This window comes from Rhinolophus ferrumequinum, chromosome 16 (genome assembly GCF_004115265.2).
Source record: "Rhinolophus ferrumequinum isolate MPI-CBG mRhiFer1 chromosome 16, mRhiFer1_v1.p, whole genome shotgun sequence".
NCBI lineage: Eukaryota > Metazoa > Chordata > Mammalia > Chiroptera > Rhinolophidae > Rhinolophus > Rhinolophus ferrumequinum.
The window spans coordinates 12,899,700-12,927,603 of record NC_046299.1 but is presented as its reverse complement, the minus strand read 5'-3'; the positions used below and the strand labels follow the sequence as shown (position 1 = coordinate 12,927,603).

At 32.3% G+C, this 27,904-nt stretch overlaps 1 protein-coding gene across 1 annotated transcript in view; it reads left to right on the top strand.

Moving 5' to 3' along the window:
• The window catches only part of ATRNL1 (attractin like 1), a 573,257-nt gene that overhangs the window by 212,719 nt on the left and 332,634 nt on the right, over window positions 1-27,904 (top strand). Inside the window, exon 25 of the mRNA XM_033131140.1 lies at window positions 20,250-20,311. Coding sequence (XP_032987031.1) covers window positions 20,250-20,311 — 62 coding nt within the window. The remainder of the gene's footprint in view (window positions 1-20,249; window positions 20,312-27,904) is intronic.

The following is a 27,904-nucleotide window of genomic DNA, read 5'->3' as shown; positions in this document are numbered from 1 at the left end:
GGTCACAGAACATATTTTGAATGATTTGAATTCTTTTAAACTTACTGAGACTCATTTTATGACCCATTGTGTTTGACAGAATAATAATATCTAGTATCATTATCCTACTGCCAAATGGACATCCTTTAACACTGACGTGCAGATCTGCTGACAATAAATTATATCAGGCTGCATTTCTGAAAGTCTTTATTTCACTTTTTGCGTGGTTAAAGAATTCTAAATTGTAGCTTTTTCTTTCATCATTTTAAAGATAGTTTTCCATTGGTTTTGCTTTTTTCAAATGAGAAATCTGCTTTTAACTTTATTGTTCCTTTGTATGTAGTGGGTCTTTTTGCTCTTTCTGTATTAAAATTTTTTCTCTTTATTATATATTTGGCCTATTTGATTATGATCCACATAAGTGTGGTTTCCTTCATTTCTTGTACATGGGTTTTATTGACCTTCATAAATCATAAAATTATAATTTTAACCAAATTTAGAAATCTTTCAGCCATTATATTTCAAAATTTAGTTTCCCACTCCTCTTTTCTCCTTTAGGAATTCCAATTATATATATATTACACTGCTTGATGTTGTTCCTTGGCTCACTAATGCTCTGTTCTTGTTTTTTGACACATTATTTTTTTCTTTCTGTGTTTCATTTTGCATATTTTTTCTTCCTATATCTTCAAGTTCTTTAAGCTCTTATTTTCTAACATGTAATGTGATATTAATACCATCCAGAGTATTTTTCATCTCACAAATTATATTTTTTATCTCTAGAATTTTGTTCAGATTTTAAAATGTCCTCTCTACAATTTCTGTCATTTTTTAAAAATTTCTGAGATTCTTTCTATTGTTTTATTTTGGTCTTCCTTAGGCATCATATTTTGATTAGATGCCAGACGTTCTGAATTTTACCTTTTTGGGTGCTAGATATTTATCAATGTTGATAAAGAAGTTTTAGCTTTTTTTTAGGATGCAGTTAATTTACTTGGAAAAATTTGGGCCTTTTCAAGGCTTAGTTTTGTGCTTTGCTAGGTAGGAATAAATCAGCAATTAGTTTCGGGTTGATCTTTCCATTCCTGAGGCATTGCCTTCTTGGTACTCTAATTTAGTTGTTGCTTGCATGAGACTATTTGTATTATATCCTTTCTGTAAACTAAACATTTCACAAAGATTTTGCTTCAGTTAATATCGGAAGTATTTTCATACTTTTATGTGGTGCTTAGTTTCTTCCATCACAGTTCTTTGGAGTACTTAACAGGTATAATGTTTTCATAGTATATACTTGAACAGATTGAATAGATTAATTTAAGACTGGGTGGTGAACATACAATGCAGATGATGGATTATAGGATTGTACACTTGAAACCTATATAATTTTACTAATCAATGTCACCCTAGTAACTTTAATAAAAATTTAAAAAATTAAATATCTCAAAAAAGCATTGCATGAATAAGGAGAAGTTTTTACAGATCTGTAAGAAAGTCAAAAAATATTTCATTTGGCTTGATCCAAATTCAGTACAATGTTGGTATTAGTGGGATAAAACATTCTAGCATAATAACAGATCTTTGTACATTTCTACAAATAATGAACAAAATAAAAAGACATAGTAATGTTTGTTATTTACTCAGTGTCATCTGTCAAAGGCTAATATAAAGTAGTGCTTCTTATAGAAATAGCAGATATTGAACATTTATTTAAATTTGTTGGCTACACTTTCAAGCAGATATTTACTGTGTCTCAATCACATGTAAGACACTTTTCTAGAGGATAAAATAATATACAAAGTAGTCTCTGTCCTCATGGAGCTCATAAAATATATTAGCATTTTTTCAGTTGTAGATAAAGAAAACCAACTTTAGATTAGCTTTAAAGTAAAACAAGGGACATTAGAGGCTTAGAAAATGGCATCCAAGGAAAATGTCTTTGGGAACTTGAGAAGTCAACTTGCCCTCCTCTGATCATCTTATCTAAAACTGCATACCTTGACATTCTTTATACTGTGTTATGCAAATAATTATTTAATTGCTAGTGTAATCATTCCTTCCCTGTTTCTAGTTTCTGTTTCACACGTTGACCGTGTTCTATTTTATTTTATTTCAGTGTATAGCATCCTGCTTTAGTCATCCCAGAGAGAAAAAGGAAAAAGACTCTCTCTTAACGTCTTTATATAGTCTCATGGGCGTATTTGGGTTTTTTAAGGTCAGAAAATGTTCTGTGAGCCATTCAATTTGGCTAACATGGATGTGAATGGTATTTATGAGTTGGAGAGTCTAGATTATATATCTACCTCTGTTACTGTTACAGAGGTGACATTGAAGTAGGAAAGCTTCTTGGAGAGAGTTATATGGAAGCAAGATTTTGAAGGATGAATAGGAGTTCAGCAAAGAGACCTAATTCATCAGAGGGAACTCTAAACAAGAATAATGGGTTTTCAAATTTACGAAGAATTTTCATCAGGGAGCAATACAGATTTTTTAATGGCTGGAAAACATGTTGCATGATGGAAAACTTATGGTGTAGGATGATTGGGGTGGTGGTGTGGGATGATAAGAGTGGTGGAAAGTAGAGAGGAAACGTGGCTGGAAAGTTTCCTTGGAACCAAATGATAAAGTATTTTTGGAGTTAATCATTAAATGTGCATATTAGGAACAACATTTGGACAATCATCTGGTCAAAGGGTTGGACTGGAAAGAATTTTATGAAAGTTAAATCTAAGTTGTGTTTATTTTTTAAAATTTGACATTTAAAAAAGGAATTTTGTATATTCTGAATTAACAGCCAAAATAGTAAGACTGTCACCCGCAAAATTCATATTGACATATTCTGAGAGGATGCTACTACTTAGTAAGAAATTTTCTGTTACCGTATTTCCCCGAAAATAACACCTAACTGGAAATAAGCACTAGCGTGATTTTCAGGATGCTTGTGATATAAAATGAGCCCTAACGTGTCTTTTGGAGCAAAAATTAATATAAGACCCGGTCTTATTTTCAGGGAAATACGGTAGGGCTTGTTTTATATTACGAGCATCCTGAAAAATCATGCTAGGGCTTCCTTTGCTCTTCTTCTCTTTTAACCTAATGTTTACTTCTCTTTCTCGGCTTATAACAAGCATTCATTCTCACACATCTGAAAATGCAGGTTTATTTCAGTTTTAATAAGTATGTTCTCATTTTTACTAGGATGTAATTGGACAAATAGATTATCTAACCAAACCTTTCCTTGGATGTTAAATTTGAGAATAACTTTATTTCATAGGGTATGTCAAGCCCACTAGTAAGGAAAAAGTATTGTATTCATATGTGAAATCATTACCTAAACAGCCCTCTCACAAGACTTGTCTGATAATTGTTTTATGGCTTATCGGGTCCCAGTTTTACATTTAGAAGTCAGGATTAGTTCCTGGAAAGTCAGGATACTTAATAGATGTGAGCAGTTTGGCGAAAGAGTGATTCACTTATATGTTAGTGGCTGAAGATGGAATTGGTGGACATGAATTTCTTGGATTTGGTTTCCTAGCCTCAGAATAGAAGAGCAAATAAAATCAGCTAAAAAAGTCTTTGGAACAATAGAGGCTATTGAATATCCAATCCTAGGTACCTTAAGGAATCTCAAGACAGAAATCAATTTTCTTGACTTAGTAGTGGCTTAATGCCAAATGGCTTTAGATTTGATGATGGACCTACACGGAGATGGTGCTCACGTTGATGAACAGTTCTTGTTGAGCCCATATAAATGAATTACATGAAAACACCATGAAATCACCGTGGGGGTGGCGCTCAAGGATACTTTCTAGAGATTATTTATGATTTGAAGGTAGATGGTTTAAAGATTGTCCAAAACTTAGAAATAGGCAAAAGTGATTACTGTCTAACTTTTCAGTATTCTGCTACCTGTTGTATAGCAGATTCCCCAAGGGGTTGTTTAATTCCCTAGGGGTGTGTACCTTTGATGATTTCCTCTTGTTTGGAATCATTTTTAGTTCTTTAAGTATATTTAACCTGTAAATATACTTAAATGATAGAGATGCAAATGATTTTGTCTTCTAACAGCACAAAAGATTCTTGTCTAACAGTAGTGCAAATGAATTTTGTCCTATAAAAATACAGATGATTTCAGTCTAGTAGAAAAGACAGACCCTACAGTTTTATTGACGTAGAGACATTGCAAACTTTGCATTTAAATTAACAATCTTACTCAAAAATTTTTTTTGTAGCCACTTACAAATGCTTCCTTCTATGCAATTTTCTCTTACTATGAATACTTCTCTCTCTGCAATTCCACTTTGCAGTTTTTTGAACCATTCTTAATACCTTGCTGGTTCTGTTGTTAATGACTTAAAGAAGTCTGTGAAGTCTGTGGCATTTACCTATAGACAAATTCACAGTAATCATTGCAGAGACTTTAACTTAATTTTAACTCTCATTAGCTAATAGAATAACGAGGAATAAAATATCTTAGTATCACTAAGCTAAAAGAAGATGTACACAGCACAATATACATACTTACGTTTATAAATATACGAGAGAACATAATACACAATGACAGAATTGACATGTTTCGGAAATACACGTGGAACATTTTTAAAAAACTAGTAAAAGACTGTTTGCTGGAATAGTCCTTGGAAGTGTTCCAGTCCCAGGTAAGAGGTAAGGTGGAGTAAACACATGGCAACATTTCTCTCACTGAAAACAACCAAAAATATCTTGATAGAATGCTTGATATAGCCTTTTGTGATCTCTTAAAAGTAATCATCAGTAGGCAGATTGGAGAAAAATACCAGAATTCAAAGTTCCACTGAAGTGGTGGTGAGATTAGTGTTTTTTTCTCCTGTAATTCCCTAGCTGGAACTCAAGACAGTTCCAACCCCATTAGTGAGCACTGTGGTGCTAAAAAAGTAAGATGCAGAAGAAACCCTCTATTTCTGGTCTAAAGAGCAAAAAACAGAACTCCCACAAAAGTTCAGAAAGAGTGGGGGGAAATCCACCATTTTTTTCTAATCAAGGGAGTGTCTTTTCCATCATTTTTACAGATTGAAGGGAAGGGATAGACAGTGTGTGTACACCAGGGACTGGGAATATTGGAGGCTGTCTCAGAAATCTGCCTACCACACTATCTTAGAGTAATTTTGCATGTTAAAAAGATATTACCTGTCAAACAAAATGTGTAGTAAATGCTTAGTCAGTGTTAACTATAATTAATGTTATTTAAAGGCAAAATTCTTGATTGTCACTAAAAGTAGACACCTGAAGCTGAACTGGCCTTCAAATGTAAAGAAATTGTAAAGTAATTCCTGGCTGGATGATAGGCTAAATATATATTTTATTAATAAGATGTCAACTTAGATTTAATTATTGAAAATAATGCCACATTATTCTGTAATATGCTTACTACTAATTGTATGATATACTCTTTCCCTCTGAAATTTTCTATTCTCTTCCTTAAAAGATTTTTGTTTATATTTCATATTCTTTAATATTACTCTAATGTGTCTAGATGTGGGGTTCTCAGTCATTCTCATATATATATGTATTTTAATTCAAGGAAATGTGTCTCCATTATGCCTTCAAATACTTTCTGCATGACATTTTTCTTTGCCATTCTGAGAATCTTATTATTTGTCTGATAACATTTCTATTTCTATCTTCCATTTCTCTTAGCTTTTCTTTTAAATTTTCTATTTTTTCTTTCCTTCTTCCTCTTCAATCTGGTCTTCCATTTTGCTAATTTGTTGTATTCATATATCCACCCATTCTATTTTTTCCCCATCTACTTTATTTTTAAATGTTTTCTGATTCTCCTTTCATGTTACTCATATTTTCCCTTATGTTGTTTTTTAAATACACATATAAGGATAATTTGAAATTCTTGGGCATAAGAATTTCAAATTAAGAATTTCTCAGGCCTTGAGCAATTGGCTACTCTGAAAAGTATTGCATACAGGGGAAGACCAGGCCCCAGTCTATGTCAGACCCAATGACTCTGGTGTTAGAAGGGATGTTGCAAATCTCTAAGATGGAAATCTCCAGTGCACTAGAAAACTGTTCCTTCCAAATTTATACTTCCACCTACCCAGGCCTCTTTCATAAACATTAGACATACATATCCATTTACCTTGTTGATATGCCCAAAATTTAGTCCATGATCTTTTCTCAGAAACCTCCTTTATTCCATTGTATTGTAAGCATATAGAAGACATCCAGTACTATTTGCCACTTATTAACAGGGACATTGACAAACTGGGATACATCTAGAAAATGTAAACTAAAGATAGGAATTATATAATATGAAGAAGTCTTAATAAATTGGAACTTTTAAGTAGAATAGAATTTTAACTATCTCTGTGGAACTCTAGAGTGGAATTGAAAATCAGTAGATGAAATAGAGAAATATAGTGCAATTTAAGGCAGAATTTCTAAATGAATAAAGTTATCCTAAACAGTGGTTTGCCAGACTTAATGGTGAGCATTACACTTTCAAAATTGACTAGAGACTTTATTACAGTCATAAATATTGTAGAGGAGAAATATGTGGCTTTCTGACTATCTCTAGTACTTCATGATTTTGTATTTTATAATCACACTATAAGATTTTTCATTTTAAACATGAGAAAATTTTTGTACCACTTAATTATAAGCATGCTTGTAGTAATCGATATGTGTTTGATTGATTAAAATTTTCTTATTAGAAACTTTGAAGCCACTGTCACTTGCATACTTTGTTTTAGATAGGCAGTAAGAGTTGATGAAATACAAATAGTTTAAATGCAATTTGAGAATGCAAAAGTAAACTATTGCAAATTCTTTTGGCAATTAGTGGATTGATTATTATAAATACATATCAATGAATATTGGATATTACATTTATATCTACGTAAAATATATGTGCGTGTATCTATATCTTAACTATCATTAGACTTTGGGTAAAAGTAAAAATTAACAGAATTTGTTTAAATTGGTTTTATTGTATAGTAAAAATCTTGAGTGAAATAATGTTATTTATATTATTTTCATTAAAATAATTGTAGCTTTTTAATAATGTATATTTTATTACAATTTGTATTATACCTATCTCTTGTTTTTAACTATCTTTTGTCCCATTCCTCAATAATCCATTACATTTTAAAATTTATTTTTAATTAATTCTTTTAGTCTATAAAACATTTTAGTGTGAATTACATGACAAATAACTAGTCTTTATGGTATAGAGGTCACTTCTGGATAAAGACTATGTTAATTGGTAAGTTAAAAGGCAAATTATGAATTCTGTTCTAAAAGAATCTTTAGTGCCAAAATCCACAAGCTCCATGGTTTTTTAAATGTTGATGAAAATATTTGAGAAACGAAACACCTTTATTGAGAATTTTTATTTTACTTTTTTGTAAGTATTATATACCAAGTTTTTTTTTCCTTTTACTTCCTATTACTGAGTTAATGTATTGTAAAAGTTTAACTCTTATAGTATCGTAAATCTTATACTTACTAATGGAATTCTAGAAAATCAAGAAAGTGATTTTTTTTTTCTGTCAGATACATAATACACCTACCAGAGTAGGACATTTATACACAGATAATCAGACTTTAATCTGCCTATTGAGAATCTGTGCTATTTTAATATATTATTTGATCAATTTATGTATTTAAGGTGTTTCAACTTAATGTAAACCATTCTTGTTTTAAACAAATTGTTTTCATTGTTTTCGATAAAGCATTTTATGTTTTAGAATGCCAACCACTTTAGCATTCAAGTATTCTTAAAAATTCTAACTGTGACTGAGACACATAGCAGCAGTGTTATATGATAAATAATGTCAATAGTCTAGTAATTAAACGGGAAAATATTTTTTCTTCTTTTGGAATCTTAGGAATCATGCTAATCAGTTGATTTGCATCAGTTTCTAAAGTGGGATTTTATTTTGGCAACACTTATTTTTTATGATTTGTAATGCTATGCAATTGAATCACGACAACAACAAAAAATATACTACTAAAACTGCAATGTTAATAACTTGAAAAACAGAAAGATGGCATTGAACTTTAGTACTTTGTATTCTCCTGCCATAGTGCTGCTCATCAACACATATACATCATTGTTTAAATTAAATTAAATTAATTTGAATCTAAATTACCTGTTTCTGAGTAAATGGGATTTGGTAATTCACTATTGAGTCAATCTGTAAACTGGTGTCATAATTTAGATTTGATTTTTTTATGAGAATAATGCTAGGAATCATTCTTCAATTTGCAATTCTAATTTCCATAGTAGACTAGGTGATATTCCCCATACTAATAATACTTTAAGTTACACAGATCAAATAGAAAAAGAACGGAATCCTAATGCTGATGTCTGTATATCCTTATCACACAGTGTTAGTATTTTGAACATGGAAGTGAACCATTTGAGCACAAACTAAGATGGTAAGCTATTGGATAAATAGGTATTGAGGTAAAGAGGAAGTTTTATCTTAATGCTTATGGTTTGAAAAGTAAATGCTATAATACTAATGTGCTGATAAAGATGCCTTATGTAATTTTCCCCCAAAAAACCTAGAAGAACACATTATATTATTATTATTGTTGTTGTGGTTGTTGTCTTTTAAATTGTTATAAGCTAGAGGCATTTATCATACATATTTTCAAATATACTTTTTCCTTTTGTTTTAAGCTTCAATTGTTTTTCATTAAACCTAGGTTGGAGTAAGTTCAAGTAGTGGTATTTGAAATTGCTAATTGATTTTATGAGTTGCTTTAACTAATATATCAATTATACTAATCAGAAATTATAATGTGAGGCATATATTATGTAATACTTAAGAAGCATTGTTATAGAGCTAAATGGATTGGTGCAAATATTCTAGAGATTAAGAGAAGAAAGATATATCAAGTTTACAATACAATGTCAGAGGTGAGTAGTAAAAACAGAGACCATACTGCTCACAAAGCAGAAAATATTTACAGAATATTTATAGGCCCTTAACAAAAAAAAGTTTGTTGACTCCTTTAAAAAAATATTACTACTAATGCTATTCTTTAAAGCTATAAAATTGTTTGAATTAGATAAGATGGCTGAAATGTAAAATACGGTTTTCTAAGAAAATGACTTATAAAAAAGCTATTCAATCTTTCCATTTGTAAAATAAATCTAAATACTAAAGAAGTTCTCCGAATTCTTTATAGTGGTAATTTTTTTAAAGTAAAATTTATTGGGGTGACAAAGGTTAGTAAAATTACATAGGTTTCAAGTGTACAATTTTATATATCACATTGTATGCTCACTGCCCAGAGTCAGTTCTCCTTCCATCACCATATATTTGAGCCCCTTTACCCTTTTCCACCATTCCCCCTCCTCCCTTACCTTCTGGTAACCACTGAACTGTTTTCTGTGTCTATGAGTTTTTGTTTCTTCATTTGTTTCTTGTTCTTTTGTTTTCAGTTATATATATATATATATATATATATGTATATATATGTATATATATACATATATACATACGTATATATGTATATATATAGTATATACATCTGTATATACATATATATGTGTGTGTGTATATATATATATATATATATATATATATATATATATATGTATATATATTCCACACATCGGTGAAATCATATGGTTCTAGACTTTTTCTGTCTAACTTATTTTGCTCAGCATAATAATCTCAGGATCCATCCATGTTGTTGCAAATGGCACTATTTCATCTTTTCTGATGGCAGAGTAGTATTCCATTGTGTATACCTGTATACCACATCTTCTTTATCCATTCATTTGTCGAAGGACACTTGGTTTGTTTCTATGTTTTGGCTACCGTAAATAAAGCTGCAATGAACATTGGAGTACATATATCTTTATGGATAAATGTTTTCAGATTTTTTGGGTATATACAGGAGAGGGATTGCTGGGTCATATGATAATTCTGTTCTTAATTTTTTGAGGAACCTCCACACTGCCTTCCATAGTGGCTGCACCAATCTGCGTTTCCACCATCAGTGTATGAAGGGTCCCTTTTCTCCACAGCCTAACACTTATATAGTGGTACTTTTTAAAATGTTATTAATTTCTCTTTTAAATCTAATTAAACTCTTTGGAAATTTTAATGCATTCTTATTAAATATTAATGTAATTGCATAGATATTTGCCATTATAATATAATTTGATTTGTTCAACTATGATTTTTATATAACATAGAGCAAACAATTTTGTTTCTATAATCTTCATTATATTTAATACTGAAATAATTTTAAATCAGGTAATGTACTTCCATTATATATTGTTAGAAATTGAAAGTTTTAAAAAAAAATGTAGCAATAAATATTGTATGTGGTATATATATGAAAATGATCACTAGCCATCAGTGAAATTTAAATTAAAACCACGTGAGATATGACAATACACCCACTGCAAAGGCTAATGTTAAAAAGGGTGAAAATGTCAAGTATAGGCTAGGATTTGGATTTGGCTGGGATTTGGCTAGCCAAAGGATTTGGCTAGGAATTCAAATACATTATTGGTGACAATGTTACATGTCCAGTGACTTTGTAAACAGTAGTGCTTATTTTATAAAGTTTATCCCACATTTAGCATATGACCAGTAGCTCCTGGTTATTTACACAAAAGGAATGAAAGCGGGCCACACAAAAAGTCTTCATCACAAATACTTATAATACCATTATTCATAAAACCCCAAACTGGAAACAACCCATAACTATATTAACTGGTAAGTGGATAAACAAATTATGATATATTCATACAATGTACTACTGCTCGACAATAAAATAAAATGAAATATTTATACAAACATTGATATGGACAAATCTTAAAGACACTATGCTAAAGAAAAGAAATCAAACATGAAATATTACATATAGTATGATTCCATTTATATAAAATTGTAAAAAAATAAAACTCTAGTGATAGAAAGTAGATATAAAATGTAAGGTCTCGAGAGGGGTTCAATTGCAGAGAGGCAGATGACAACAATTTAGGTTGATGAAACTGGTCTGTATCTTGATTGTGGTTGCACTTACATGGTTTCGTAAAAATTACCCAAATCCACCAAAATATGCATTTAAAATGGAACTTTATTGTGTTTAAATTATAACACAATAATGGCATCATTGGCCTGTACTTTCTAATGTAGTTCAAATGTTACGTTCTTTCGAAATATGAAATATTTAAATATTTATGTCTGTACAACATGTAGTAGATGATAACATATTTCAAGAGAGAAAAATCTCTTATTAAATTGCAATCTTCTGAAGTTTCCCATATATTTGCTTGAAATCCAAAATTCAAATGGTGTAAATGAAAATTATACTACAAGTTAAATAATCCTTTCAACTCAATAATTTAAAAATGTATTTAGTACTCATTTTTTAAAAAAAGTTAAAGTTTATTGGGATGACAATGGTTAGCAAGTTACATAGGTTTCAGGTATACAATTGTGTAATACATCATCTATGTGTCACATTGTGCCTTCACCACCCAGAGTCAGTTCTTCCATCACCATATATTTGATCCCCTTTACCCTCATGTACCACCCCCCTCTCCCCTTACCCTCTGGTAACCACTAAACTATTGTCTGTGTCTATGAGTTTTTGTTTCTTCATTTGTTTATCTTGTTCCTTTCTTGTTTTCAGTTTTATGTCCCACATATCAGTGAAATTATATGGTTTTCGACTTTTTCTGACTTATTTTGCTTAGCATAATAATCTCAAGATCCTTGAGATTATTTAGTACTCATTTAAAGAATTAATAATACAGAGCTGTACATTCATGTTTTATCGTTTTCCCTAAAGAGCCAATTTCAAATATGGATGCATGAATTATTTTATTTCAGCGATTTCCTAGGAGGTTAAGTGCAAGAATGTAGTAAACAATATAAATCAATAGAAACATTCAAGTCCTTAAAATAAAACCTGTTGAAGCCAAAATAAAATTAAAATATCCATAAATTATTCATAGTGAATCAAGATAAAAATAATAAATATACATAATTTTAGGTTTTATTCATAAGTTAATGCACATGTAGAAAATATATTGGAGATCTATCAGTAGTACATAATTCCTTAAACTAATCTTCTATAAGTCTGACTTTTATGTTCCTATTGGCATACTTAAATTATAGCCACTAAAAATTGCCACTTGGCATAATCAACTATTTTTCTTTTTGCTTTTTCTCATTTACACAAACACCCTCTTAACCCCAATCTGTAACTCCTTGTACTTACAGCCTGTATTGCAAATCAAAGCACACCAGTCCAAAAGAAGTGTTAAGCGCTGCATTGTAAGAGTTAACATTAGTTTAGGTTCATACTATGTTTTCCTCTACTTTATCCTTGATGCTGTCTTTCAGTACAATTTCTTGCTCTGGCCAAGACCTTTGCCAAGGGAAAAACGGTGGGAAAGTAGGAAAACATCCTGGTTTACTGGTTTGAAGTCTGAGATCCTAGTTTGGAGTCTTTTTCTAATGTGAGAAATATTACAATTTTTCATAGATAATTCCAGGTTTACTTAGAGGTTCTTTTTGTTGTGTATACTTGTACAGACATTGAGAAGATTTAGCGATTATTAAACTTAGCCCCATGAAAAAGGGCATTATTAACCCTAAAAATTTCCTGTGGAGAAACTGGCATTGAAAGACATTGATTACTTAGAACTTCACAACGAATCAGAAGCAATATTGTACTCATGTGACATCAAAATTGCATTAGTTATAGAATCTATATTATTATATTAGTGAGACTCTGTGGATCTATAATCATTATAGCCAGAGTAAACATCCTATGAATGCAATTGAAAAAAAAATCAACAAAAACATGAACGTGTCCATGAGTGAGTGAAAAGTCATCTAAAGAAGTTCCTCAAAGAGCGAAGTGGTTTATTACTGTGCAGTTAATACCAGATCTGGGACTGAACATGGCTCCACACCATCTGATTTTATTTCATACATTGGATTCAACTTAAATGTTATATTTACCAATCATTTAAGAAAATAATACTCTAAAGTTTATATAATATTAAAATATGCTTCCTGATAGTGTTGATCCATTTAATGTTTTATCTCATTGCCTATTATTTTTTTCTTACCCAATAAAGGGCCTGCTAAAAAGTGAGTTGAAAAGATTTAGAAGACTTACAAATAAACTCCTGCAATGTTATCTTACATCACATAATTTTTAACTATTTTCAACTACATCAAATAACCATATGATTTCATGATTTTTTTATTGCCAAGTCATGACCCATCAATTTAGGTTTTAAAATTTTATCATTTCTTTTATTGTAATGAAACTTAGGTTCTGTGATGCCATTGTTTTTGATGCAGTTTAAAAATGAAAATCTATCCACACAGAAGCAAAAACATCAGAGCAATTGCGGGCACCTACTAAATCATCTTTGTAAACTCTTTCTTCTGGAGGGCACCTTACTCACTTCATTCTTTTTCATTAGTCTAGGTTTAATGGAGAGAAGAGTATAGTGAATTAACTTTCACAGTATCAAACACTGTGTGTGTGTGTATATATATATATATATATATATATATATATATATATATATTTCTTTGAAATTTTGTTGTTTTCCCCTTAACTATTAATGTATGTTTGAAATGCAGATGGTTTTATTACTTGTTTAATAGGATACATATGTGTGATAAATTGACATTTGAATATAACATCATTCTTTACCAAGTGTGTTGGCTATACTTGCTACTTTTAGCAAGGATTTAGACATAAACCTGATTTTTTACTTTTTAGAGATAGGACTAGATGATGAAGATGGTTTAGTGACTCATTCTATAAAATAAAAGGAAGGTCGCTTTTGGCTACTTAACAAATTATTGAGGAAAAGCTAGGCTGTGAAAAAAAAATCACAATTTCTAAAAAGGTGTTATAAGCAAAAATTGCACGTAGATTTCTACATTAACCATTACTCTTGCTGTTATATATCTTTGATTTATAAATTAAAACCTGAGGCTCTTCAAGAAAACTCATAATATGCTAATATTATAATTAAGATCAGGTAGCATTATAAATGCAAATTCTATCATGTCATTTTAAAGGTTCAATTTCATTTTTTAGGATTTTTAAATACTTTTGAAAAAATAATTTCCTTTAACTGCAAACAAAAATGTTTTTGAAAATATATCCTTTAACTTCAGGTAATATACTCTCCAGACAAGTAGATATAAAGTTCTACAGATTTTAGCTGACATAATCTTGGTGTAAATGTAATTTTTGTTTTTTTGTACAGCTTGACATTTAGTTAAAATGAAACTGTTTTAAGACTTTCTATTTAGAACATTAAGGTATATATATCACTAGAAGTTACTGCAGTTCATTCACTAAGCACATATAAGTTAAAATGCTAAGTTTTTTGCTAGTTCCTAGGAATGTATAGCTAAACATCATAACGCCTGACTTCAAATATCTTGAAGTCAATTGGAGAGAAAAGAAAGGTAGGCTGATTATCACAGTACACTGTGATACACACTACACAGGTGTTAGGGAAGTGTAGAATGAAAGAACTAGAGTCATAATGCATCGATTTCCAATTTAGCTCTATGGCTTATTGCTGGGGTAACCTATAAACCTTTATGTCCTTATCTCTGAAAGGGATTTAATGAGATTACCTATTTTGTAGAATTATTCTGATGATTAAATTAGTATATGAAAAGAACTTAGCACAGTGCCTGGGTAATAGTAAACACTTTATAAACAGAACCGTGGTCGATGTCTCTGGTTGAGACAACAGTAGTGCAGTTCTAGATCCTGTCTGTCTGGTGGTCCTCAGTTGTACACTGGTGTACGGGAGGGAGAGGCCAGCTACTTCTGATGCGTGTCTTAGAGAAGTGTGACGTTTGAGGTTAGATCTAGATTAAGGAGCAGCCGTGTGGAGACCAATGATCCAACATCACTTAGAATGGTTCCCCCTGTCTGTATTTATTTCTTTCCCTATCGGCCTTCCAGTTTCAATGGAAAGCACTTGGAATTGCTGGATACCATTCTTGACAGGAAAACAGAGAACAGCCAGATACATTTGAATCTAATGCTATGTTTTATTACTTTCTGCTACACTTACCTTATTCTGTCTGTTCTCAGCACTTCTGCATATTTTTAGACCAAGGAGTGATTTTTTTTGTTCCACATATGTTAATATAGAAAATAGGATTCTTTTAATGTTTTTTCACCATTAGCACTTAACAAGTTCTAACACACTATGTAATTTATTAATATTTTTGTCTGGCCCTGCCACCACTATTAAGAATTTCATTTTTCCTTTTCCACTGATACATCCAAGAACTTGACTCGGTGCCCAGAATGTGATAGATATTAATTGAAAAGTGTGATTGATGAATAAATTGGCACACCATAACAGGGAATCTTGAGAGGCTTGGCATTGTTTACCAATGTTACCAGATCATCCTTAGATATGCCTTTCATTCCAGAGTGAATCCAATCTTGTTTTTAAGACTGTGTCTGGCAATGGGCTGTCTAACACATTGTTTCCCACAGACTGGGACTTCTGTAAAAAGTATCAGGTGGAGAAACATTTTGAAAGATGAGCACAACCCACTGTCGTGCTGACTTTCTTTTGAACAGCCAATAGCGAATGCTGTTCAACCTGAGACTCCAGCACCCAGATAGTACACTTTGGGAAAATATAGGAAATGGTAGATATTTTCACATGTCTTATGTTTGCTTACTTGCCTCAGAACATGACTTTTGTTCCAAAGTACTTAGTTATATGGCCCCAGAAAGGGCAAGTAAACCAGTACCAGCTTGAATCATGTGATTTGCCACTTTAAATTTATTTCAACACTGTTGGTTGATCCCACTATTTATGCATCCATTATCTTGATGCAATGCAGTATCCTTTATAGGTTAAAGAACAACAAATATTTGGGAGTGTAATAATGACTTACATTGGTAGTATGCAAAGGAACTAGTGTCAAGACCCATATTTGAATATAATACACACACACACATACAGAGGGTGCCAAAAAATGTATACACATTTTAAGATGTCTTAAATTTAAGATGTCTTTTATATATATGAAATACGTATTTTACCCCCCAAAATGTGCCACTTTCTTTTAAAGATTTCCTGGCTCTGTTCTTCTCCCCAATTGGACCCTTTCCTTTGTCTCTATTTTCCCTACTCTGCTCAATTTTCATTTCATTTACAACAGTTTCTGCTCAATATGGGGCCTGTAATAGAGATTTGACTGGTTGCTTTTGAAAGTTCATGTGGCCCAAGCTGTTCGAGCCCCTTTTAGAACTTCCCAAGGACCCTTTGCACTCATAAGCTCCTAGAATGGGCAAAACCACTTCCATTTCACCCTCTATATTCAGAGAGGCCTGCCTGGTTCCAGTGCATATCCGATATTTTGGATTTTGCCTGATTCCCTTTTCTTACTCCCACGCAGACATGGGTACTATGTAGCCTTGTGTTGTGGCTTACAATAATACCTTTTCGTGTTTTGGCATTCAACGGGGTAATTTCTCAGACCACTTTGTTGAAATTGTTTTCCATATACTTTTTTGATTTTGCAATTTAGTGAACCTGTGAGTGTGTGTGTGTGTGTGTGTGTGTGTTTAATGTGTAAACTCAGGGATATTAAAAACTATGCTTCCGTTGCCATTTCTCACATGGAACTCGGCCCTATATATTTCTTTCTTAATTTACAGGTAGTTAACCTTGTACTGGTCATATTTGAAATTATACTTGTAATTTTGAACTTAATCTGATACTATGCTGCCAAGAATCATTCCCATTTGAGAATTTTTAAGTAGTTTCTCTGCACAATGGATGTTAACTACTTTTCTAAATTCTCTATTTAGGTTTCAGAAAAGAATTTTGTTTTATATCCTGGATAGTCCTGATTATTTCTGCTCTGTTTTTTCACAGACCTTATTGAAAGTTCAGTTGCTGTCTCTACTTCCTCACATCCCATATTCTCCTTATATTACTATTTAGACGAATACTACCACCTCTTCATTGAACGGGCTTTGTTTAAGTTACCCAAGTAGCGGCTGTTGTCAAATCTAATAGTCATAGTCTCATTCTCGTCTTACTCAGCCAAGAAAACCAACCAGTACTTTATTTTCGCAACATTCCAGTTCCTTGACCTTCTTGACATGACCCTCCTGTTTTCTTTCCCTACCTGACTGCTTTCTTTTAGCTCTAATAACGGGGTGGCCTTGAACTTCCTCTTACGTAGAAGTTTTAAATGAGTCATATCCAATTCTTCACGAAGCCTTCTCATCCCTCACTCTAAATTACGTGCCCATCCACTTAGTTTTGTCTTCATTGCTGCTACTGTACAAGCTACTGTCACCTCATAACTAGAAAGATCCAATATGCTTCTCTCTTACCTCCCTGCTTTCTTCTATCATCTCTTTCCCACCCAGCAGTCAGAATGATTTTTTTTTTTCTTGAGAGTTAGATCATGTCGCTCCATGGTTCAAACTCTTCCAAGGAATCCCAGTGAATTTATTATGTGTTTGTTACTCTTTATCATGGCCAAGGACCTACGTAAATGAACCCCTGCTTGTCACTCTGAATCTATTTTCAACTGCTCTATCCTTAGCTCACAATACCCCAGCTCTTGTGACTTCGTTTTAGTTCCTCAAACATGTCTAGCCCAAGCATACTCTTCTCTACGCCTGGAAACTCCTACTAATAGATCTTTATATGGTTTTACCCTTCTTACTATTGAAATCAGCTCATCTATCGTGACTTCAGGGAGCCCTTCCCTAACTTCCTGATCTACATTAGCCACATACCCTTTTACTTCATCACATCACCTTGTTTGTTTTTCCATCACACTCGTCACTGTCGAAAAGTATGATATCCACTTATGAGTTTACCTGTTTATTTACTGTCTCCCGCTACTGGAATGAAACTCCAAGTGACCAGGCACGTCGTCTTGTTTATAAGAGTGTCCCCAGCACTTAGAGCAGAGCTTGCTTAACCAATATTTCTGTGGAATTTTTTTCATGACTTTAATGACTGAATACGTTTTTGTCTGCTTGATTAGATAAGTTCTGAAAGAGATATCATATTAAAACTTTATTTCATAATTATGTTATTATCAAATCTCTGTGTTTGTCCAGACATTGTGGTTTTACTTATTTGGGCTGTGGTTTTACTACACTCACAGATTTATTATTTTGATGTATTCTTTTGTACTTTATACATTTTATTTGATCGGGTTTTGACTTTGAATTCCACTTTGCTGTTAGTATTATCCTTTATGCCTTTTCTGTTGTTTTCTATATGCCTATTATATTTTTTCACAATCCTTTTTTTGTAAAACAGAAACATCAAGCTGAATTATGCTTTTTAATATACTGTGGAAATCCTGCCTTTCAGTGAGGATTCAGTCTGTTCATCTTTAGTGCAATTGCTTATATTCTTTACCTTAGTCCTTTATTTTTATGTTATATGTATTATTCCTCTTTGTTCTTTTCTACACATTTGCTAATTTATTCAAGCCTTTATTGCGGCTCTTTTATCCCCTTTTTCATCTAGATATTTTGCAACACTGTCTAAAGTTGCCTCCTATTCTAATTTATCATAATCAAACCAGTTTTATTTATTATGATTTCAAAATAATTATCCTTTTGGTGATTATCCAGTTAGTTTTCAATTGCTGCATCCAGAATGCTCTTGTCATGGATTTAGGTACTGTTGATGATATTGTTTGACAAGCTCTGTTTCTAACACACTCTTGTGGGCAGTGCCCTGGGCAGAAAATAAACTTGTATCTTTTCCATTTTAAAAGATGTTTTTGTGAAATCTTTTAAGACATTTTCACCTATAACCAGTCTCCTACAGCAAGGATCTTTCCTCGGTTTCTATATAAGTGCTATGCAATTCTTCAAATGCGTTTTGGAAATGAATATTGTTCTGTTTAAGCTTTGATGTGTATGCCAAAATTTGAACCATCTTCTCAAATGACAGTAGTTTTTTATTTTACATAAACAACACTGATTTCGTTTTCTAGAATGCTATTTAAAGTCCTTACTGTTGTTACCTTCCACTGAAAACCGGGACAGTTATAAGGCTTACATCCTTTGTTTTTCTTCATGCATGGACGGTATCCTCCTTTACCTTTTGTCCAATGTCGGAAAATGTTTTTTAAAATATATTTTACATAGTTTTCAGTTATTTTAGACAAGAGAGAAATAGTATTACTATTAATCTATTTTCACTGGAAGTGGAAATTCTATTACAAGTTTCTGAAATATTTTCATAAAAGATTATTAAAAGAAAAAGAGATTTCTATACCTTAACTATTTCGCTTCAACTATCTGGCAGAAGTCACTTATGTTGACCATATCCTTTATATATGATGTAAAATATAATAATATTTATTATGTTATACCTACTATATGCCAGACATTATGGCAAGAATTTATTTCTATTAATTCAGTTAATCTTTCTTCCATGAGGTAGGTTGCTTTTATTATTACCATTCACATATGGGACAACTGAGACACAAATAGGTAACATAAAGTATTTATACCTAGTAATAGAAAACATGGATTTGAAAGTCAGATATTCTTTATTCAGATACTGCACTATTGACTAATAAACTGTATAATAATTCCTCAAGAAACGTGTTACAGTATAATCTCTATAATGTTAACAAAAAGGGAGAACAACTTTAGCTTATTGACTATTTTCACCTCTCAAAATTCATTTCTTATTAACATGAAGTTATAAAATGTAGTGACATATTGTGTTCTTTGAGTGGTATGTAACAAAATAGTTGCATGTATCGTGCAGCTTCCCTAGACAAGATTGTATAGGAAAAAACAAATCCCTTCAGTTTTATTAATGGAGTTGAAATTTATTTTTGGATTATAAGCAATTATCCGTTGTATTAACAGAAAATATAATCATTATTAGATGAAGAAACTCATTTGCGTGATTTAGTTAGGCACATTTAATATATCAGTATTTCACATGAAACTCATAGCATACATTCCTGAAGTAATTTTGTATTAGTTTTCTTAAACCATTTAATTTTATAGCCTATACAAAGGTCATCCTTAGTAGTTGAATTGATTAAGTGTTCTAGATGAAATTTTGATTCCAGCATTTATGATTTTTAATATGGTGATCCAAATGTGTTGATGATTTAAAAATATTGTATTTATAAATGTCATGAAGCATCACCACAAGTACTGGGGGAGAACATAGATTCAGTAAGTTTCAAACTTTCTTTTTGATTTTTCAGATTGCATTCTCACAACACAATACAATCATGGATCTTGTGCAGTTCTTTGTCACCTTTTTCAGGTAATTTGCTTTTACTGACTTTGAATTTGTTAAACCTATATTCTGATATATGTTCTGTTAATTTGTTAGATAATTTATCATTTCTTTAACCTTAAAACATCATCTAGTGTGTCTTGAATAGTTGTATATACTTAACAATATACTACAGAGCAGAGAAAACATAGTTGAAATATACCTTTTGAAGGTCATTTTGCTGTTAAGGTATTTAATAAAGGATTCAACGGAAAGAGGATAACTTTGTGTTCACTTGTCACATAAGTAATTAAAGCTTTAACTAATGAAATTAACAATGCATTCACCATATTGTGTAGCTACATCTCCTAGAATTAAATCAATTCAATGATTTCTTAGGTAATTATATATGGGCTTGGCAATGTGCTAATAATATTTGTAAAGGATGAGAAAAAGTACCGAGTGTGTATTTTGTGTTCAAAAAGTTTATAATCCCAAAGTACTAAATACTCGTATGACTTTGACTTGTTACCTAGAACATTAGTTATTTGAGATATTAACTGTAGTTTCATTAAAAAGAGTTTCATAATTAAGCACCTTTGGAAAATGTTGTGTATACTAAAGTTAAACAGGGCTCTTTTGTTTGTTTTTATCTCACATTACTTCTTAGAGGTTTTTGGGGTTTTTTTGGTCAGTGTTTACTATGCTAATTTGCAATGAATCTTTCTAAAAGAGACAGTGGAGTTTGTAGCATTTAGAAAACATGAAAACTCTTTTCAGGGAACATTTATTTTCATTTTTATGTCATATAAATAAAGAAACACTGGGTTAGGAGAAGAAGCTGAGTTTCAGTGTTATGGAATCTTAGGTTGTTTGGATTGGAAGGGGTGTTATTTTTGCTGATATGATTATATGTGTACAGCTTGTATGGGTCCATTGGGTGCCTTGTGCAAATTAGACAAATGTGTGTCCTTTTTCCGGCAGACGTAGCCTCTCATCACGGCACACAACTTTTCAAACATAGTGCAGTATGAATTTTGACCTCCATTCACCAAGTTGGCTGTGCTGCCTTGTACAACAAAGAATCTACACAACCCAATCCTTGGCACAAATGATATGCCAAGCACTTTCCTAAACTCCAAAGTAACCGTGATTGGTTCTTTTATCCAGACAAGCATACGGTACTTGAATTCCTAACGTCTTCTCCACAGGGGTCAGCAAACATTTTCTGTAAAGGGCTAGACAGTTAATATTTCAGGATTTTTAGGCTCTCCAGCCTCTGTTGCATATATGCAACTCTGCTGCTACATTGCTAAAGCAGCCACAACCAATATGGAAACAAATGGGAGCGGCTGGGTTCCAATAAACCTGTGTTATAAAAACAGCTAGTAGGCTGAATACTGTCTGGACATAATCTGCCCCACCTCTGACCTAGCTTATACCTGAATATGTTTAATGAAGGGAAATGCACCATCTCCTGAGATACTGTTTTCTGTCTTCACTAATTGTTGTTTATAATTGAGACGAAATCCATCTCCCTATAATATCTCTTCTAATTCATCCACGTGGGCCCATATGGAACAAAGCTAATCTCTCATCTCCATTTACAGCCCTTCAATTTTCTAAACTCTTTTCTCAGATTTATTCATTCCCTGTTCATTTATCCACTTCTTTATGTTTCACTTCCTTCTGAAAACAATCATGTTTGTTTATATCCCTTAAAAAGTTGAAATTCACAGAATTTAATGCTGTAAACATATTTATCACTAACATGTATGCAAAGTTTATTCATATTTTAAATTTGTCTCTTAAAAAAATTTGAGGAGATATCTTAAATATGTTTAATCTTGTATGACTTTGTACTTCAGAATATAAATGGAGTTTAAGGCTATTAATTAGGTTACAATATGTTTTTAGAATGTGTTAGAAGTTACAGTTGAATGAGTATTATTTAATGCATCAAAATAAAACTTTTTTGATGCAGAATAGTGTGGATGGAAATACACTGAAAAGTTTAGCTCTGTGCAAAAATTCACAAAACTGAATATTTATGTACATTATTTAAATGTTTAAGGTTTTATTTTAAGCTTTTGAATTTGTGTGCATATTTAAGTGTAATAGTTTTTTTATTAAACAAAAGAAAGCTAGAGCTAATGTGGACCGTGTCTTAGAGATGGGCCTATTTATTATGGTGTCATCATGGGCAAAGTGAAATAAAATATTGTAATCATTGTGTGAGATAAAATATATTTGATGGGTTTTTTTGTCATTTAAATTACTTTCAGTAATAAAATGTAAATTTGTTTTAAAATTGTCTCATTGTTAAGAAAAAAACAAGAATATTTTGAAGTTTATTTAGTTTTTTTTAATAAGGCCACTGCTAAATTTTAAGTGTTTCAAACAGGTCAGCATTTGTGGACATTTTCCACTCAGGACGCTATTCCTGCTGTTTGTAACTAAGTTATTAAAGTAGCAGAGGTAAACGTGTCAGGTACTTAGTTTAGCCGTGGTTGATGGAGACCTGTTCACAAACTCTTGTTAATTTTTGTTTTCAGCTGTACATACTGGGCATAGTTCTTGTGGTAAACATAATTGGACCAGTATTAGAGAGATCATTTATAGACATAGCATGGCTCTGATCTTAGCTTTCTATGCCATTATCAGTAGGTCACCTAGTGTTTCTAAATCTCAGTCTTTTCATATGTAGAATTACAGAATTGTGTTGTTGTTGTTGTTGTTGTTGTTGTTAGAGTCTGTGGCATAATATAGTCACTGATTAGAAAAAAAATTATTTTATATATAAACACCTTTTTTCTGGTGTGCAAAGTAGAAAAGTAAATCTGCATGAATCTGAAACATCTGAATTACAATTACTTATTTTAAAAGAAGTTAAGGCTGGTAAATTAAATGGAGATACAGTCGGGATCGTTACCCCTGCACCCTTTAGATTTTTAGTGGTGGTACTTATTTTCACTTTCCCACTGGATGACACAATGTCTTTGATTTACCATCTTGAGCAGATGGAGGGTAGTTTCAGAGGTTGCCATTTGGTCTTTCCCATTATGATAGGTCTTCCCACCGCAGGCCAGGGACACAATGGATTTTAGAGCACAGTAGCTGGAGCCATTGTTAATTATGCTCGCTGTTGTCAGAGGTCAGAGAGGCACATTTTAATGGTTGGCACAAAGATTCGTGGGTTGCTTACACATTTGGTAGAAGTGACCCACAAAAGCATATGAATTTGGTATGGCTTTTAAATTTTTGTATGATTTGATTAGGGGGGGGTAGACTTTTTTCAGTTTCTGAATAAATTTCATTAATGTTTATGTCTTCTCACATTTTCTATTTTTCTTGATAGAGTTGACAATTTTCTATAGGAAATTGTCTGCTCTACCTTATTTTTCAAATTTATTGACATATATTTTCCAATATAGATACTCTCAAATGTCTCCTATATTAGAATTATGCTTCCCTTTTCATTGTGAATTTTGCCTATGCTCCCATTTCATTTATTTTTCTTGATAAGCCATGCAAGAGCTTGAACAGTGTTGGGAGTCCGTTGAAAAATCACATTGCATGGTGCCTCACCATTGTTTAATTGTTTTTTAATTCAAAAGGTATCCTTTAAATAAAAAGTGAATGCAGAAAAGTTACACTGTGTACATTGACCTTTATCATTTTTGTTGCAAGTTTGGAAGATTAAGGTATCACTCAGTTAGATTATTTGTAACAAGAGAGATTAACCAGGAAAAGCTTCCTTACTGGTTGTTTGTCTTCTTAATACCTTGTCAGGGAGGCTTTAAATCACTCAATTTTCTGTAAAATATTTTAGGATAAGATTGAAGAGCTATCAAAAATGCTCTGTAGATTTGTAAATCTGAAGCTTTAGGGAGATTCATTTGGGTATTTTTCTATGAATTTTACATAAATGATATCTGAAGTGGTAAGAGTTGAAGCCCTGATGATCTCTGAATGGGCTTTGGGGTCATTCTTCCCTTATTCTACAAGGATAAAGCCTTTTCCCAACTGAATACCTCTATGGTCCCATCCTACAGAATCCAAGAATTTAACAGAATTTCTCCATTATGTCCTGCCCTCTCTGTTCATTGTAATTCAAACTGGCAAGTGTCTGTGCTGGTGTAATCCCATCTCTGTTCCTTGCTTCTGCTACAAAGGTTGATTAAATATATGAGTCGTGGGCATCATTTCTTTGTCATACCCTTAGTGTTCTCTTAAGAACAAGCTTTCTCAGTTCTGTCAATATGTGTAGGCTGAGAATTTTCCCCAAATTCCAAGTTCTGGTTGCTTTTTGCATATCAATTCCTTCTTCAATTCGCCTCTTTCCTCTTGCACTTTACCATAAGCAGTTAGGAGGACCAAAGCCACAACTTAGTGCTTTCCTTATAAATCGCTTATGCTAAATATCCACTTTCATGGCTTGCAAGTTCTACCTTCCACAAAACACCAGAACACAATTCAGCCAAGTTCTTTGCCATTTTAGAACAATGATGGCCTCACCTCAGTTTTCAATAACCTGGACCTCATTGCCATCTGAGACCACACCAGAGTGGCCTTTAACTTCTCTATGTACATCAGCATTCTCTCTGGGATTGTTTATGTGTTCTCTAAGAACACAGAGACTTTCCCTCCAGCCTTCCTTGTTTCTTTCTGAGCTCTCTCACTAGAATCACCTTTTACACCCATGTTTCTCTCAGAGTCTCTTCACATCAATCTAAGCTTTTTTGGCCACACACCTTAGAATTCCTCCAGCTGTTAACCACTAACCAGTTCCAAAGCTGCTTTCACATTTTTAGGTATTTGTACAGCAGCAGCTACTTCTTGGTACCAAAATCTGTCTTAGTCTGCTCATGCTGCCATAACAGAGTACCAAAGACTGGTGGATTAAACAATAGAAATGTACGACCTCACAATTCTGAGGCTTGTTAAGTAAATCTAAGATCAGGGCTCCTGCATGGTTGGTTTCCCACTCTCTTCTTAGCTGGCAGGGGCCAGGCCCCTTTCTCACTGTGTGCTCACATGGCTTTTCCTCAGTGTGTGTATTCCCAGAGGGAAAGAGAATAAGTCCTGGCTCTCTGGTGTCTGTCTCTTCTTTATAAGAATATTAATGCTGTTGGATCAGGGGTCAACTCTTACGACCTCAGTTAACCTTAGTTACCTCCTAAATTCCCTATCTCTAAGTATAGTTATGTTGGATGTTAGGGCTTCAACATACAAATTGGGCCAGTATGATTCAGCAGGGAATATAAAGTCCATTTAACCTCAATATCGTTTATATCGTTTTGCCGTAGGTTTTCTGTGACTTGCATTTGTAATCATCTTAACTGATAGTATATCCCAAGGTATAGTTAACTCTTGCTTAATAACCTTCAAAAAAGTTTGTACCAATATATGCTCTGAACATATTGTTTCCTCACTTTCACTCACTGGGTTATGTCTTTTCTGTCAATCTGAAAAAAGTAATTTTTTTTTGCAATATACAGTTTTTAATGCGTTCTAAGCTAGTGATTTATTTAGTTAATATTTCACTTAGTTAAAAATATCCTTCAGTGTTAGGAAGGTATTTTTAAAACCTTTGAAAGATATTTTCTGGAATAGCAGTTATTAGGAGATAAATTACTTTGTAAAATAATATATTTCCGTGTTTCAACACAGTTCTCTAGTTTATAACATTTTTATGTAAAATAAAAGATTAATATGCCCAAGCCATCTTTTTATAAATGTATTTAAGACTTGATTTTTATGATCAATTAACCTCAAATTGCTATAAAATAGTGACAATACTATCTCTTTTTGCATTTGGCCAATGAGATTATCACCAGAGGGTATTTCTTTGTTGCTAGAAGCCTGCTTTACAATATAGCCTCATACCACACTGTGCTACTTTTATTGAATTCTCTTTAATTTTCCTGAAATGGGAATACCTAATGAGTTCCATGTTTTCTCACATTAAGAATCCTTCCCATAATGATCGTTTTATGAAGGTTAAAATCAAATTACTTAAATATCTCTCCCTAAGTTCCTGTGCTTCCCTTTTTTGTCCCTGTTGCTCATGTACTTGCATTTTTTATGTTTCCTTTCTTTTTTCCTATTTCATCGGGGGATTTTACTGAAGGGTGATGAACCTTATCTCCTGACACTACGATACAGCATAACTTTTTTAAAACAAGAAAGCCATTGCCCCTCTGCCCCGATATCTCTAACATGGAGCAATAAAAACTGTTGTGTAATATAACAGTAAAAGAAGATCAGAAAGAAAGCAGTGAAACTCATTTTTCTCTGACAAACTTACCACAATACCAGATGATAGAATGCTAACATTTGACATGGCTCTTAAGACCTTTGATTTAAGAAATATACTAGGGAAAAGCGAACTGGAACTGATAAACCCAGAAATCTCAGTCATTTTATGTAATAAAAGCTTTTTTCTCACTCAAGTAAAGTTCTGTGGGCAAAAGGAACTGGTGGAAGTGACAGAGTGGTATGCAGTGCACTCAAGGAATTCAGACAGATGAAAATTCTATCATTCTTCAGGCTCCCGGGATTGTCATTAGAGACTGGCCTTTTCTGTTAGTCACCAAAAGAGTGTAACTTTTCAACTATGCTGGATAAATTTGTCTAACATTTTTGTTTGTTTGTTTGCTTTTTAACGAAACAAGTGTTCTTAATAAACTGGTTTTTGTTTTTTATGTAGATATTTTTAAAAGAACTCTAACTTTCATTTGCAATGTAGTTTATTAGAAACTAAGAACTTTTATAAAGTATTACCTTGATATAAAGCTAATAATGCCAAATGAAACTTTCAATGTCAGAAAAATGATGTTCAAATCAATTAAAGAACCAACTCCATTCATTTAGAAAAAGTTTAATGACAACTACTATATGCCAGGAAGTGAGATATATTTTATTGGGTTTTAATATTTTTTTGGAGATTTTTAGAATGTTTTCTTTCACTTTATTGATTTTACCAGCCAATTTGTTTATATCATCATGAGCTCTAACCTAATATGAATTAGAATAGAATTTGCTGCAAACCCCTAAAGTATATATCTCCTCTTCTCAAGAAGTTGAAATTATGAAAAATGAAAATTTTTATACTGGATTTCTGCATCATTATAAAAATGGCACTCTTTACTTGAGTCATAAAACTTAGATCAGAAAGAATATAAGTTCCTCATGGAGAAATTCAGCAGTCTTCATCATTGAATCTTAAATCTTAAATTGAATCTCTGTCATGTAACTATTTTGGGTGAGAAATATTGTGAATTACAGATTATCAAATAAAAGTACACTTTGGTATTTAATTTAAAAGTACACTCGTAGTACGCGGGGTGGGACTGTCCTGCGTACTACGAGTATTTAATTATTAAAAATAAATGAAGTTTGTTATATGTACTATTGTTTTCTACTGCAGACATTATAAAAAAATCAGTTGACAAGAGTTGATGTCTGATTGAGTATAAGGGATGATAAAATTGAATGTGTTTTTCCAATTTAGTTGGAAAGTAATGGTAAAACAAATACTTTAGGAGAAAGGGGAGAACTTGCAACTTAATACTTTTTAACTCAGGCAGTTTATTTATACCCTCCAAGTCAGCTGTCTCATTTTTTTAAATGAGTATA